Source organism: Dysidea avara, chromosome 8 (genome assembly GCF_963678975.1).
Source record: "Dysidea avara chromosome 8, odDysAvar1.4, whole genome shotgun sequence".
Lineage (NCBI taxonomy): Eukaryota > Metazoa > Porifera > Demospongiae > Dictyoceratida > Dysideidae > Dysidea > Dysidea avara.
The window spans coordinates 32,453,648-32,467,743 of NC_089279.1; the positions used below are offsets into that span (position 1 = coordinate 32,453,648).

Below are 14,096 nucleotides of genomic sequence, written 5' to 3' on the forward strand. Positions count from 1 at the left end.
TGACTGCCTGACATTTGGGAAGGAACATGACAGTAGGAACCAGGCCAATTGTGTGCTTATAATTGTTGTGAGTTACGTACATTTATTATATTGTTTGTATGTAATCCATATTACAGTTGGTGCTGGTTATTTATCTAAAGTTATGGTTATTCATGTTGACTGCAGAATTCTCATAATAATGCATTCATTAATATTTTCCCTGCCTCCACATGCATAAAAGGAAAAATAAGTGGTCTAGCTACATGAGACTAGCAGGTTGTATGGAGATAAGCTAGCCATCCATTTTCAGATCTGACAACTTTAATGTGGTCAGATTGAACAGCCAGCCAGAATTGGGAAGGGATGGTCATAAAATAATCTAATTTGATTGATGATGTAATTAAAGTTTCAAAATAAGTAAATCTAAGATATTTTTTTACAACTTTTCTTAATTTTGCTATGCATAGCTACAAACATAAAAAATGTGATGGTTGTACAATGAAAATACAGTCATGACATAGATGTGGGAAATAGTAATATTATAGATGGCTTGCTGTAGTCAATCCATATCAGAAAACGTTTATACTGATCCCAGCTATTGAGAAGGTACCATAGTGGGACCGGCATTGGCTACCTAAGTAACACAGCTTCTCAAAACGCATTATAATTTATTAATGTCTGGATGGCATGTCACAGCACACAGTAGATTTATACAGTATCAACAAACATTGGTCATATAAGCACATGTACAACTGATCACAATTTTCTCAGTGAGTGAGTGTGTTTTCCTTAATCCTTCAATATGGCCTGTCTCTGCAATCATAGGTTGTTGGGGGTAGTGTTTTTAATTTTCAAAGCAAGCGTATTATTTTAACGTTTTCTTCTTGTTCTCATCATCCAGGTGACATTGTTGAGGAAGACGAGCAATTCCACCTGTAGTATATAGCACATTGTACAGTTAATTTAGGGTAGCATGGACATTAATTTTAAGTATATGTATAGCAACTTCTTTGTTGCAAAAAATTGAAATTGTAAATTATTTTGGATAGAGGCATAACTTGTACATCCAAATCATACGCACAATTAAGTAGCTATACCCACTTAAAATCATACATTATACTATAGTGTCTATCCAGCAGATGCTAGGGGAGTTGGAGTCAATCATTGATTGGGGTAAAGAATTCCAACCATTAATCACTCTAACTGAAAAGAAAGATAATCTTGACAAGCAATTTGTATGTGCATGGCTTGAATAATTTCATGTTATTCCCTCTTCTTGTTGTTGTGATTGTGGAGAATGACAAAAACCTCTCTGTATTTGTTACAGAAATCGTTGATCATTTGGTACTAAAATAGCAGATCTCCTCTGAGCCTTCAGTACTACTGTAAAGACGGTAGATTTAAATAGTGCAATCGATCATATTAAGACAAATCACAACAGGTGGTAATCATTCTAGTGGCTCTTCATTGTATAGCTTCTATCTTATGTTTATCCATGATGTAATATGGCTCCCAAATTGCATTGTTATACTCAAGCAGTGGACGGACTAGGGATTTGGCATGTCATCCAAGTCCATACATTCAAATACTTTAGAAATAAGACCAGTGTTGGGAGTAATGCATTACATAATATTATTACTTTTGTGGTAACAAAGTAATTTAACGAAATACGCTATAAAAACAGGTAATATAACTTAAGTTATTTTACTTACAAATATAATGTGTTACCTAAGTAATATAGTTACTGTAACGAATCTAATATTATTACTACAAGTAACAAAGTTACTAATCTCGTTAGTAATCCACTGAGTAACGCCTAGCCACAATGAAGTAATGAAGCCTACTGAATGAAGCTTATTGACCAGCTTCTTACTTATAACCAAGATTTGCACATTGTCCAACAACGCAATCATGTCACGTGATAAGGTGGTAGTTTCACATGTGACAACTTAAGGCTGTGGACACAAAGTAATATAATATGTAATATTATTATAGTTACTTTATTTTATGGGTAATATGTAACTGTAACTAAATAGTTCAGTTGCAAGTAATATGTAATATGTAACTAGTTACTTTTAAAAAGTAACTTGCCCAACACAGAATAATATCTAAATTACAGTTAACCTTCTTTGCAGTAAAATTTGTGTGAATGTAGAATTTTAGTTTAGAATCCATGTAAATTACCACTGATACAAAATAGTGCTAAAAGACCAATGGGTTCAAGTTTATACTGTATAAAATACTATCCTGTAGTCATCTCAATGCCAGCTTTTCACAAGTTATACATAATTGAATGATCACTTTTTCACATATGAAATTGGTACATGTCTATAATTATGTAAACAATTACATATTCAATTAATCAGCAAATATTGTACCTTCTTTAGTTCATGGTTATGATCAGTGTTAATTAAAGTTACAACAAAGTGAGATATCCTCTGAAGCACCGTTTCACTTTAGTCAATGATTTTAGCTTAGGTTCCCTGGCTCGTGATAAACACCTCATACAGGTTTTTCCTCTAGTGTTCACCCTCCACTGCCTAACTGGTAAAGCAGATTAAAAAACATAAAAATGGAGTTTAATTTTTTCAACTAAAACACCTTTCCTATTTACAAAACACACATATAATATAATTCACACAAATTGTCAAAATTTTGTCATATAACTAATACCAGGTTCTTCCCTATAGAGCTAACCAGCATGTGCCATATTTTAAGTTTCTACCTACAACTTATTAATTTATTAGCAAAACCCTTAGGGGTAACATGCTAATGTACAAGCACAGTAATAATCATTATGTAAATAAGTACAACTTAAATATTTTTGTCAACTTCATATAGATCAGGGTAGGGTAGAGAATTTTGTTCAATAGTTGTCTTTGGGGAAAAAGAGTTATGGTAAATTTCTGTACTGGGTTGGTAGTGAGAGAATTTTGGGTGATATTAGCTCTAGTGTTTGTAAACGACGGCGACAGCAGGTAGTAGTACAGCTAGTTACAATGGAATAATACTCTCTTGATCCTGTTCAACTGGTGCACTATCATTTATTAGTTGGATGCAGTAAGCGCTACACACTAGGATATCAATCTCCACTTCCACCTCCGTCCCATAGGTGGCATCCCTCACCTAATCAAGGGATGCTATAGTAACCAATCCACAAGCTTTGAATTTCTGCCTACTAATTAGAGAACCTCTAGGAAGGTGGATGAGCTGCAAGTAGATGATAGCTGGGAACCACAGAAGCAGATGCTTCTCCTCGTGAGAGGTGTGCATAAAGCAACTCAACTTTAAGGAAAGCCGGGGAGGCCTATGATGCCTGGTCTCAATCACTAAAACAGGGATATGGAGTGGTGCCATTAGACACAATGAAGTGGTGTGTTACCAGCCCATGACATGGATGTAGGAGTATAGAGCCAAACATACAGGCTCCTTGACATACATACAGGCTCCTTGAGCCTTCTTCACCTGTAACACAAATACTAAATACTATCACACACCCACACACAGAGAGGCAGCAATCACATATTATCAACTGAGCTTACAGCTGTTTAATTGGGTATCATTTCAACTAAACACTTGTGGTTTAGTTCTTACTCTCTTTCTAGCAGCTTCAATCTCGCACAAACCCGGCCTTCTCGTATCTGCTAATTTTTTCTTCTAATTAGGAAAAATCGCGAACCTATCGCCAACAGGACACATAGTCATAGGATTCCATCTGCATCTTCCCACCAGATTGCACACAAGTTCAGGATAGTTCAAGTATACTAACGCCGTATTATGTTAAAAGAGGATCACGTGATCCGAACCGGACGAATAGCGTGGTGAAATTGGCGTCCGGAACCGGACGAATAGCCACTACCTGTAGCGGGGTTATGATGGTATAGATGACGTACCTGTCACAGCACCAAAAATGTGGCGGGTCAAGATGGGGTACGCCAATCGCGAGGTTCGACCAAGGATGGACGAGACAGGGAACGATTCGGATACACTACGCACACTATGAAACTCGTGTCAATACCACAATCGCCACTCTCAACATGTACACGCATGCGTACAATATACTAAATAATAATATTACATCATAATAAATACCTATACAAGTTCTACAGTTCGTCCGTTGTGACATCCTCCGGGGGGGGGGGGGGCAGAAAGAAGTTGAACCCACTCTTTCACTCTATCAGTAGCCTTTCTAGCAGAAGCTCTCTGTGGGCAATTATCTTTACTCCTGGGTTGATCTGAATCACTACTAGGTTGCATTGTAAGAATTCCTTCTGGTTCAACTATGGCGTCATCTGCTTCATTAAGTTCTATGGGATACAGCTTGGTGATGGGTCTGCTTGTGGTTCCATTACTGGTGCGTATGGTAGCTGCTCGCACAAGTCCATCTCTACCAATAATCAATTCTTCAACTATGGCCATTTTCCAGGTTATTCGTGGGGTGTCATCGTGAACAATGACGACATCGCCCTTCTTCACACATTGTTTGTTATCCCCTGATGCCTTGTGGTACTCCCGTACTGAAGTGAGGTACTCATGACACCACCTCTTCCTAAAGTCACTGAGCACAGCTACCTGTAGTCTAGCTCTCTTGCGTAGCTGTACTGCTGCTCCATAATTCGGGTCCGCAAGCTCATCAATGTCAATTTGCTGGTGTGGGAGGCATGTAATTCTGCGTCCATGTAAAAGATGCGCAGGTGTCAAGGGCTCTGGGTCTCCAAGGTCTGAGGGAACGAACGTCAGTGGGCGGTCATTGAGTATCGCCTCTATTTCAACAATGATGGTTTCTAATGTTGATAGTGGGACGTGGCGTCTTCCAAGCACTTTCTTGATGGCAGTCTTGGTGAGCCCAATTAAACGTCCCAAAAACCCCCATACCAGGGAGCTCTCTTGGGTATAAATCTCCACGAGACGCCTCTCTTGCCCAGCTCCTCCTTGACTTCTGGCAACTGCATTAAGGAGTGTAACTCTTCTGCCGCTGATGAATAGGTCGAGCCATTATCGGATATCATTATTCTTTGGAGGGATCTCCGTGCTACAAACTTGCGGAATGCCAACAGAAAGGTTTGAGCTGTTAGGTCCTGCACTAGCTCCAGATGAACTGCACGAGTAGTGGCGCAAGTAAAGAGACACAAGTACACTTTCACCTCCTGCCTTCCTTGCTGTACATACAAGGCCCCTGTGAAATCCACTCCTGTGAATGTAAAGGGGTGTACATCATGTGTTCGCAATTTAGGCAGGGGAGGGGGGTCTGGAGCGAAATAAGGCTTCCCAGATACTTTACGACAGACAGTACAGTGATGTAAAATTGACTTTATGTACTGTCGAGCAGCTGGAATCCAGTAGGATTGTCGTAAGGCTGTCAATGTTGCAGTGGCACCTGAGTGACAAAGTCTCACATGTATATCAACAATAACTAACTTTGATAATGAATGTCTTGGTGGCAACAGGTATGGAAACTTGGTCGTCTCATTTACTGGAGCATTATGAATGCGTCCACCACACCATAGCAAGCCATCTGTATCTAAGAATAATCGGAGCTGCCTAACGAGTAGTACTCTGGGGGTTCTGGGTTGCTTCATAATCAGCTGGAGATTGTTGACTTCTTTCCAGTATATTGCTTGCTGTGTATCCTTTACCCACTTGAGGTTAACCATATGAAGTTCTTCAGCAGTGACAGGACCAAATTGCCTTCGCTGTGGCTGTGCCTTCAGATTGCCTACAAAACGAATAACATATGCACTGATACACAACAACTTGTTAAGCGAGCTGTATCTGTCAGTAGAGATGACACAGTGTAGACCTAAGTTTGGTGGAGGTCGTTGAGTGGGGATAAATTCTGTTGCCACTGCCGCTGCTAAGACAAGTGGTGGTAAGGGTGGTGGCTGGAATGATGGCCACTGGCTTGGTGTAGTGAGCCACTTAGGTCCATAATTCCACAGTGATGAGGACATCAATGTTTCAGTGCTAGTACCCCTTGATAACAAATCAGCTGGGTTCTCAGAAGTAGGACAATAATTCCAGTTGGCAGACGGCAGCAAGGAGTTCATCTCTGTTGTGCGATGACGTACGAATACCGGAAGGGGTTTATGGCTCTTAATCCAGTGTAGCACGATCTGACTGTCAGACCATATGTAGATTGGTGAGTCATCAAAGGGGATTGCCTTCAGCACGAAATGTGTCAGACGAGTGGCCACCAGTGCTGCCATGAGTTCCAGGCGTGGTATAGTTATTGACTTCAGAGGTGCCACGCGGGCTTTCGCTATGACAAATGACACTTGGTTGTTCTGGGTAAAAAACACTACAGCTCCATATGCTTGTTGGCTAGCAACAGCAAAACAGTGGATAGTTGGATGTGGCATGCGTGCATCAAAATAACATCGACTTAGCTACGGGAAATTTGGCTGTACTCTTTAAATCAGTAGCAATGTGTCTCCACTGGGTTTGCAGATCATCATCTAATGGCTCATCCCATGTGATCTTTAACTGCCATAGCTTCTGCATCATTATCTTGGCTTGTATGACCACAGGCGCAACAAATCCCAGGGGATCAAATATCTTCGATAAATCCTGCAAAACTTCTTGTTTGGTTACCAAGTGGTCATAAGCTAGAATAGATGGTTTTTCAGCCAGGTGAAGTATATCTGATGTGGGGTTCCAGCGAAGTCCCAATACATTAACGGACAGGGCTCCTTCAGCAGTGTTGTCCTTGGTAGCTGCAGCTGTAAGTTCAGCACTATTGGAAGACCAACTACGCAAGTTGAGCCTTGCTTCGCCTATGATGGTTCTGGCTTGTCTATAATAAGCCACTGCTGCTTGTTCTGTATCACAGCCAGATATGATGTTGTCCACATAGAGGTTAGAGAGCATATCTTTTGACACAGGTGAGTTGTATTGCTTGAGATGGTATTGCAACACGGCATTCAGCATAAATGGTGAGCTAGTAGCACCAAATGGTACAACTTTAAAGCGGTAGACACAAAGTGGGCTGGAAAGATCTGTTGGATCAGAAAGCCAAAAGAAGCGTGTATAGTTCCTATCATCCGGGAGTAGCCGTACATGTAAGAAAGCCTTCTCAGTGTCTGTTGATAAACCAAATGTGTGAGACCTGAAGCGGACAAGAAGGGTGCATAAATCATTGTCACATGGTGAACCAATGATCAGACAATCATTGAGGCTGGGGTGTTTCGATGATTGTCGACAACTGCAGTCAAACACAATACGCATGGGTGTTGTAGAATCTTTTTCCACAGCGTGATGAGGAATGTAGTGAACACCAGTGTGTGTTGTAGATTGGTCATCTAGGTGCTCAATGAAACACTTAGCTTCCTGCTCTGCAATGATTCGGCTGTACACCTTCAGTAGTTCAGGGGTTTGGGACAAACGCTTCACAAGTTGATTGGTTCTCTGCTTGGCTACAGTGAAATTAGTAGGGAGATCAGGGTGGTCTAGCTTCCACGGAAATCTAGCAACATAAGCTACATCATGATCACGTGTGACACAAGAGGTTGAGTAGTTGTCTAGTACCTTGTCTTCTGAAATTTCATCAGGAGGGGTCACACCTACAGATTCTAAGTCCCAAAAATGTTCCAAGTTCAACTCATTAGGTAAAAGATTGAGCATCATGGCACTGTTGGTAGTAGTAATAAATTGTCCAGCTGTGATTGGAGCTGGTCCAGAGATCAAATAACCTAATTTAGACTCCACTGCTTTGGGTCCATCACCTCTTACAATAACATCTCCGACTACATCCCAATAGTGGTCCGCGCCCACGAGAAGAGAAATGTCAAACTCCTTATCTGCACTGAGTGGGTGGGCTAGGGGGAGATTCTGAAGGTGTGGGAGATGAGCTACATTAAGGGTCACTGTGTTCTGCAATGGTGTAGCGATGTGAGGTACCACAAGCACAGTCATTGGTATGGTTTGGCCAGTCAGAGTATCTAGACTGATCACTGCAACATTGACTTCCTGGTTTAGTTTACGGTGTGCCGCAAAGGATGATATTACAATGTCTTCCTTACGATGAGGTTGTAGGGCCAAGGTATTTGCTACGCCTTCAGTGATAAATGACCTCTGGGAGCCTTTGTCGAATAAAACATTAGCCTTTGAATGGTAAATTCCGTTTCTGTTGGTTGCTACAGCTGTTTTGAGAAGGCAAACGGTATTCTGTGGTAGTGGAACAGTCACTGACAAGGAAGCGGTGTCCACTGCATTAGTGTTTGTAGCAGTGGCTGGCTGATGTGTATGGTTCTGTGTTGGAGTCGCAGGTTGGGTGGACCTGTCTGAGGTGCCACCATGTTGGCCATTTGTGCACAGACTAGTGTGGTGTTTCCTCTGGCAGTTGTGGCAACGATGTCTGGAATTACACAAGGACACTTTGTGGTGTCCTAGACAGTTGTAGCAGAGCTTATTTTGACAAACTATGTCACACCGCTGCTTAGAATCTTTGAACGATTCACAGAGAGATGGATTATGAGGGCCTGCACAAAATGGACATCGTTGTTGTTTGCTCTTAACTGTTGTAACAGGTTTCCTTGTGTCAGTATGAAATGCTGCTGTTGGGAGAGTTACAGAAATATGGGGTTCTGTTTGTGATCCCATCTCAAGTATGTATATTTCATTCAGAATAGCTGTTTGTAGTTCTGACAATGTCCATTCCTTCTTGCCATGTGCCCTTACTAGATTCTGCTTGGTCTTGGATGGTAACTTATTCAGAAGTATGGTCACAAGGAGACTGCCATAGAAGTCCTCTGGCTTCCCAAGGGTTGATAGACTACGAATGTGTCCCTCAGTTGCATCATAAAATTCACGCAAGCTAGAAAGAGAGTTGCTTGGACTGTTAAGGTCAATCAGGGCTTGCATGTGGGCATCCACCTGCTTGTATGTCTGCCCGAAGCGTTCTTTCAATAAGGTAACTGAGTGTACGTAATTGTCAATGGTTAACTGGAATCCAGCTATGACACGGGCTGCATCTTCAAGGAGCTGTGCTCGCAGGTAGCTGAGTTTCTGCACTCCAGTCAAGGTGGGATTGTTGCGGACTGCAGCCTCGAAGCAGTCCCAAAATGACTGCTAGTAGAGGGGATTTCCAGTGAACTGTGGTAGATCTAACTTGGGAAGTCGGGTGAAATGTTCATGAACTGGCACTGACGGTGATGGTGGTAGTGGTTGAACATCAGTTCTCTGTGGAGTCACAGCTAAAGCGGAAGTAGTGGGCGTAAGACGTTGTTTGATCTTAGCCTTTGCTGTTGATATTGAAGAGCTGATTTCTTCGGTTTGCAGTTCTATCTCAGTATCATCTGTAGTGCTTTCGAGGATTTTTGCATCTAGGTTTGAGATCAATTCTTGCTTTCTCTCGAGTTGCTCATATTAGTCCTTTAATGTAGCGATCTTATCTTCACTAAGAGGAGGTTGCGCTTCATTTAGAATATCCGTGAGTGTCTGTAGTAACTTTGTGAGGTGAACCCTGTATCCTCGTCGGGATGAAACAAGCCTCTTCAGTTCTGCCATCGTCCGAATTAAATGATTCACAGCACCAAAAATGTAGCGGGGTTATGATAGTATAGATGACGTACCTGTCACAGCACCAAAAATGTGGCGGGTTAAGATGGGGTACGCCAATCGCGAGGTTCGACCAAGGATGGACGAGACAGGGAAGGATTCGGATACACTACGCACACTATGAAACTCGTGTCAATACCACAATCGCCACTCTCAACATGTACACGCATGCGTACAATATACTAACTAATAATATTACATCATAATAAATACCTATACAAGTTCTACAGTTCGTCCATTGTGACACTATCTTTCTTGTATAAAGGCTGGACAATACCATATTGAAGTAACAGAGGAATTAAAAAGACTTTCAGCATGGTCGTCCAGCTTATTTTGATGTGTCTGTTCGTAGCACTACCCAGCCTTCTCACTGTTAAAATGAGGTGTTACAGGTGCACCCATCGTAAAGGTGTTCATGTACACCCATGGTATTTACAACATCCTAAGGGAGTACTGTAGCACTAGGGGTGTTATTAAACACCACAAATGTCACTTTATTCCCCATAATAGCTAAGCCACTGTAAGGGTGTTTGCCTACACCTTGGTATATTGAAACCCACAATCGGATGCTTCTATTAAAAATTAGGTTATAAATACATTTTGTTAACTTCTATAAGAGTGACTTGGAAACAACCATGTGATAAGTATAAAAGTGTTGCAAAAATATAATTGTGTACTGCTAATGTGGTTTGTTGTTGTTAATCATTGCGTATAAATTGAAATCAACATGAAGGTTACTGAAATGTTATAGCAAGCCTACATTTCTTTTCAACAAAATGCCACCATGGAGAGCACTAGAACACCTTTAAAGTGTACTGTGACGCCTTTATAGCTATTCCTAAAACACCCTTAGGGAGTATTGTAACGCCTTTGTAACACCTTTTAGTTGCTCCGAGAGCACCCCTGGGGAATACTACAACTCCCTTCAAAGGAGTTTAATTTACACGGCAGTTAGAACTCCTCTAATGGTGATTGGATTACACCCTATTTTTAACAGTGCGATCTCACATTTCTTTTTCTTCTTGTGCTGGGGTAGCTACTGCAGCAGGTGAGTTAGCCAAGGACCAGAGACATCACGATGCTGTAGAGGAGGCAGGGTGTGACTTTGTCTCACTTAGGGCTGGGCGGTATTGAAATTTTACTATCACGATATATCATGGGAACAATATCACGATATTACTATTTATCACGATATTTTTTGTATGTTTTGACAAGTGCTCTACTATCAAACTGATACCTGCCTACACCAGTGGCATAAACTGTACCAGCATGAATGGGTAATTATATCATCGTACGATGAGATACAGACATCAGAGATAGACTTCAATTTCTGTAAACATAATTGTTAAAATACCATACACTAAATGAACATTGTGTTTTTGATAAAAACGCTTAGAAAATCCCTTGAAAAGGTAAAGTTATAAGGACATGGAGATACAAGCATGAACTGTACAGATAAACAAAATTAGTCCAAGTTTCTTGACAAAAAAGTGAGCTGATTTATCTTTTCAGGCTTTAAACAACTTCTTAAATTGGAATTAATGTATCCAGCAGCACTAAAAACTTGTTCCGATGCTACACTTGTAGCACAAATGCACAAATAGTTTCTGGCTAACTTGCTTAATAAAGGAAACTGCAACTCTTCCTTCTTCCACCAATCCAGCGGAGACTGATCGGTGTTAGCCACTGGCATCTGCATGTAAATATCAAATTCATTGTTAACTTTTTCAGCTATAGTAGTTTGGACTGACACTGCATGTTCTGGTTCATCATCTAAAATTCTGCTGAGGGCTGATCGCTTGCGAGGAGGTTCCATTGAAGTTATTGTCACTTCCTGACTAGTTTCTCCTTCGTCAAGTTCCATGAGCTCTTTCTTCAATGCAGCAATTGTAACTTGCCTAACATCTTCAGACAATCTCTTCTTGAAACGTGGAACAACCTAGCAACATCTAGATAACAGCTTATCTATTTCTGGCTCACTGTATCTCTGAAGTAAGTCAGACTTGATCCTGGACTTCATTTCTTTAGCCAGGTCAGTATCCTCATCACTGAGTGCTAATACTTTATTACAAATGCTCTGCACTAATGGCTTCACTGCTGAAACACTCACCCTTTTCTCTGCAGCAAGTGCATCTGTTAGTTTTTGCAATGGTTTCAGCACAGAAATCATTGAATCAATGACGTCAAAGTCTAGAGATGATAGTAAATTGACAGATTTTCGATCAGTTGCTAACACAACACAAATGGATCTCTGTTGCTCAGAAATCTGAGCAATCATGTCATAAGTTGAGCCCCATCTTGTTGTACAATCTGTCTTCAATTTATGAGCTGGTAGGTCATTTTCTGCTTGAGATTTTGCTAGATCACGAGTTTTTTTCCAACTATGCAAAAACTTCGCAATAACTTGATGACACACTTGTAGAACTTCTTCAATGGAGTAGTCTCGGAGGCCTTTAGATATGGCTAAGTCTAAATTGTGGCCAAAGCAGCTTAGCCTTGTCTACCTCAACAGCCTACATGCTAATTTGATATTCGAGCCACTGTCAGTTGTTATGCAACTTGTTTCTCTGCATCAAGACCCCATTCATCAAGAATCTCCAGCAATGATTCTTTTAAATTCTCTCCCATGTGATCCTCTACTATATAACGAGTACACAAACAAGCACTTCGTAATTGCCACTCAGGTGTTATGTAGTGGACTGTGTAGCTTAGAAATGGATCCTTAGCACATGAAGTCCAGAGATCAGTAGTTGCTGAGAAGAAGCTGGCTTCAGTACTAGAAAATGTACGCTTAAGTTTATCATAAGTTTCACTAAATAATGTAGGTATAGCAGTGCGACTGAAGTAGTTAGACCAGGCAGCTCATACCTAGGAGCAAAAGCTTTCAGCATACGTTTAAATCCGGGCTTTTCAATAGCATATTCAGGTTGAGAATCTTTTGCAAGCCAATAGGTCACACTTTTAGTCAACCTTGCACGTTCCCTCCCTAGAATTGGTTGCTAGTTTCTGTCCCCTCAACAAAGCTTCTTTGATTAATGGTTGATTTGAGTTTTGTTGGATGCTACTCTGTTTTTTCGATTGTGATGATTTCTGAAGGTCAGCATACAAATCAGGGTGTTTGGTTTTAAGATGAGAATATAAATTGCTAGTGTTACCTAGCTTCGCACGTACCTCCGCAAAACACTCTCTGTAAACAGGCTTGTCCACTTCCACAATCCTCCCGTCTATTTGTCTTAACCCAAAATGGCGCCAAACGTCTGACTTTGTGTTCTTTTTCGCAACTAAACTGCACGCATTGCTAGTATTACCAGTGTTGGAAGTAACGCGTTACTTATGTAACGCGTTACGTAATATTGTTACTTTTGTGGTAACAAACTAATATAACGAAATACGCTATAAAAACAAGTAATATAACGCAAGCTACTTTACTTACAAATGTAACGCGTTACCTAAGTAATATAGTTACTGTAACGAGTCTAATATTACGTAATATTATTACTACAAGTAACGAAGTTACTAATCTCGTTAGTTATTCCGGAGTAACGCTTAGCCACAACAAAGTAACGAAGCCTATTGAATGAAGCTTATTCACCAGCTTCTTACTTATAACCAAAATTTGCATATTGTCCAACAACGCAATCATGTCACGTGATAAGGTGGTAGTTTCACACGTGACAGCTTAAGGCTGTGGACACAAAGTAATATAATATGTAATATTATTACAGTTACTTTATTTTATGGGTAATATGTAACTGTAACTAAATAGTTCAGTTGCAAGTAATATGTAATATGTAACTAGTTCCTTTTACAAAGTAACTTGCCCAACACTGAGTATTACTCACAGACATTATAGAATTGATGACAGCTCCACTTGATACGTGGTCGATAGAGGTACTACTATTACCAGGGTCATCTAAGTATTCTTCTTCATTTTCTTCTTCAAACTCATTATCCGCATCAGAACATGACGACGATAACCACTCATCCGAGTCGCTGCCTCCATTATCTACTGCTGACAAATAACTCGCTACAATGGCAGCGGTGTGACGCTGTCCCGCCATGTTTTAGTATTGTTTTACGGTGGTATACGGATGGTAATTATGATAGCGCGATAATATCGTTACCAATAATTTTTCGCAATACTGGTATCGTGTCAATGTAATATAGCAGTTATGCGATATAACCGAGATACCGCCCACCCCTAGTCCCACTTGTTGTAGAAACTTTTGGTTTTTGGTCACCATTTGCGCTTCAGACCCTTCGTACCATCGCTGAACGCACCACAGCCAGAAGTGGTGCATCAACCAAACAGGCTCATAAACATTTGTTACAACAACTTTCAGTTTCTTTATGGACGAATAATGCCCGTATGATTTTACGGTACTGGGCTTTGCAGTGTGAGCACTCTGATTTTCCTTTCCCCAAACCCCTGTTGTAATTAATTGTGTTTGTAGTTTAGTTGTAGAGTAATTTGTATTGTAACTGTAAAAAAAAAAAAAAAAAAAAGAGAGAGAGCGAGGTTACTAAAAACGTTTGTAGGGAAACAAGATAGACGCTCTGAT

The 14,096-nt window shown here is 40.6% G+C and overlaps 1 protein-coding gene across 1 annotated transcript; it reads right to left on the reverse strand.

Annotated features, from left to right (window-relative positions):
• Window positions 1-2,973: 2,973 nt before the first annotated feature.
• On the reverse strand, window positions 2,974-13,595 carry LOC136264940 (uncharacterized). The gene is made up of 10 exons (XM_066059707.1): window positions 13,377-13,595; window positions 11,645-12,034; window positions 11,151-11,473; window positions 10,772-10,775; window positions 6,571-9,045; window positions 5,780-6,365; window positions 4,847-5,695; window positions 4,153-4,742; window positions 3,403-3,444; window positions 2,974-3,105 (listed from the first exon to the last, which is right to left on the reverse strand). Exons 1-10 carry the CDS (start codon window positions 13,593-13,595, stop codon window positions 2,974-2,976), a joined length of 5,610 nt encoding a protein of 1,869 aa, XP_065915779.1.
• Window positions 13,596-14,096: the final 501 nt, after the last annotated feature.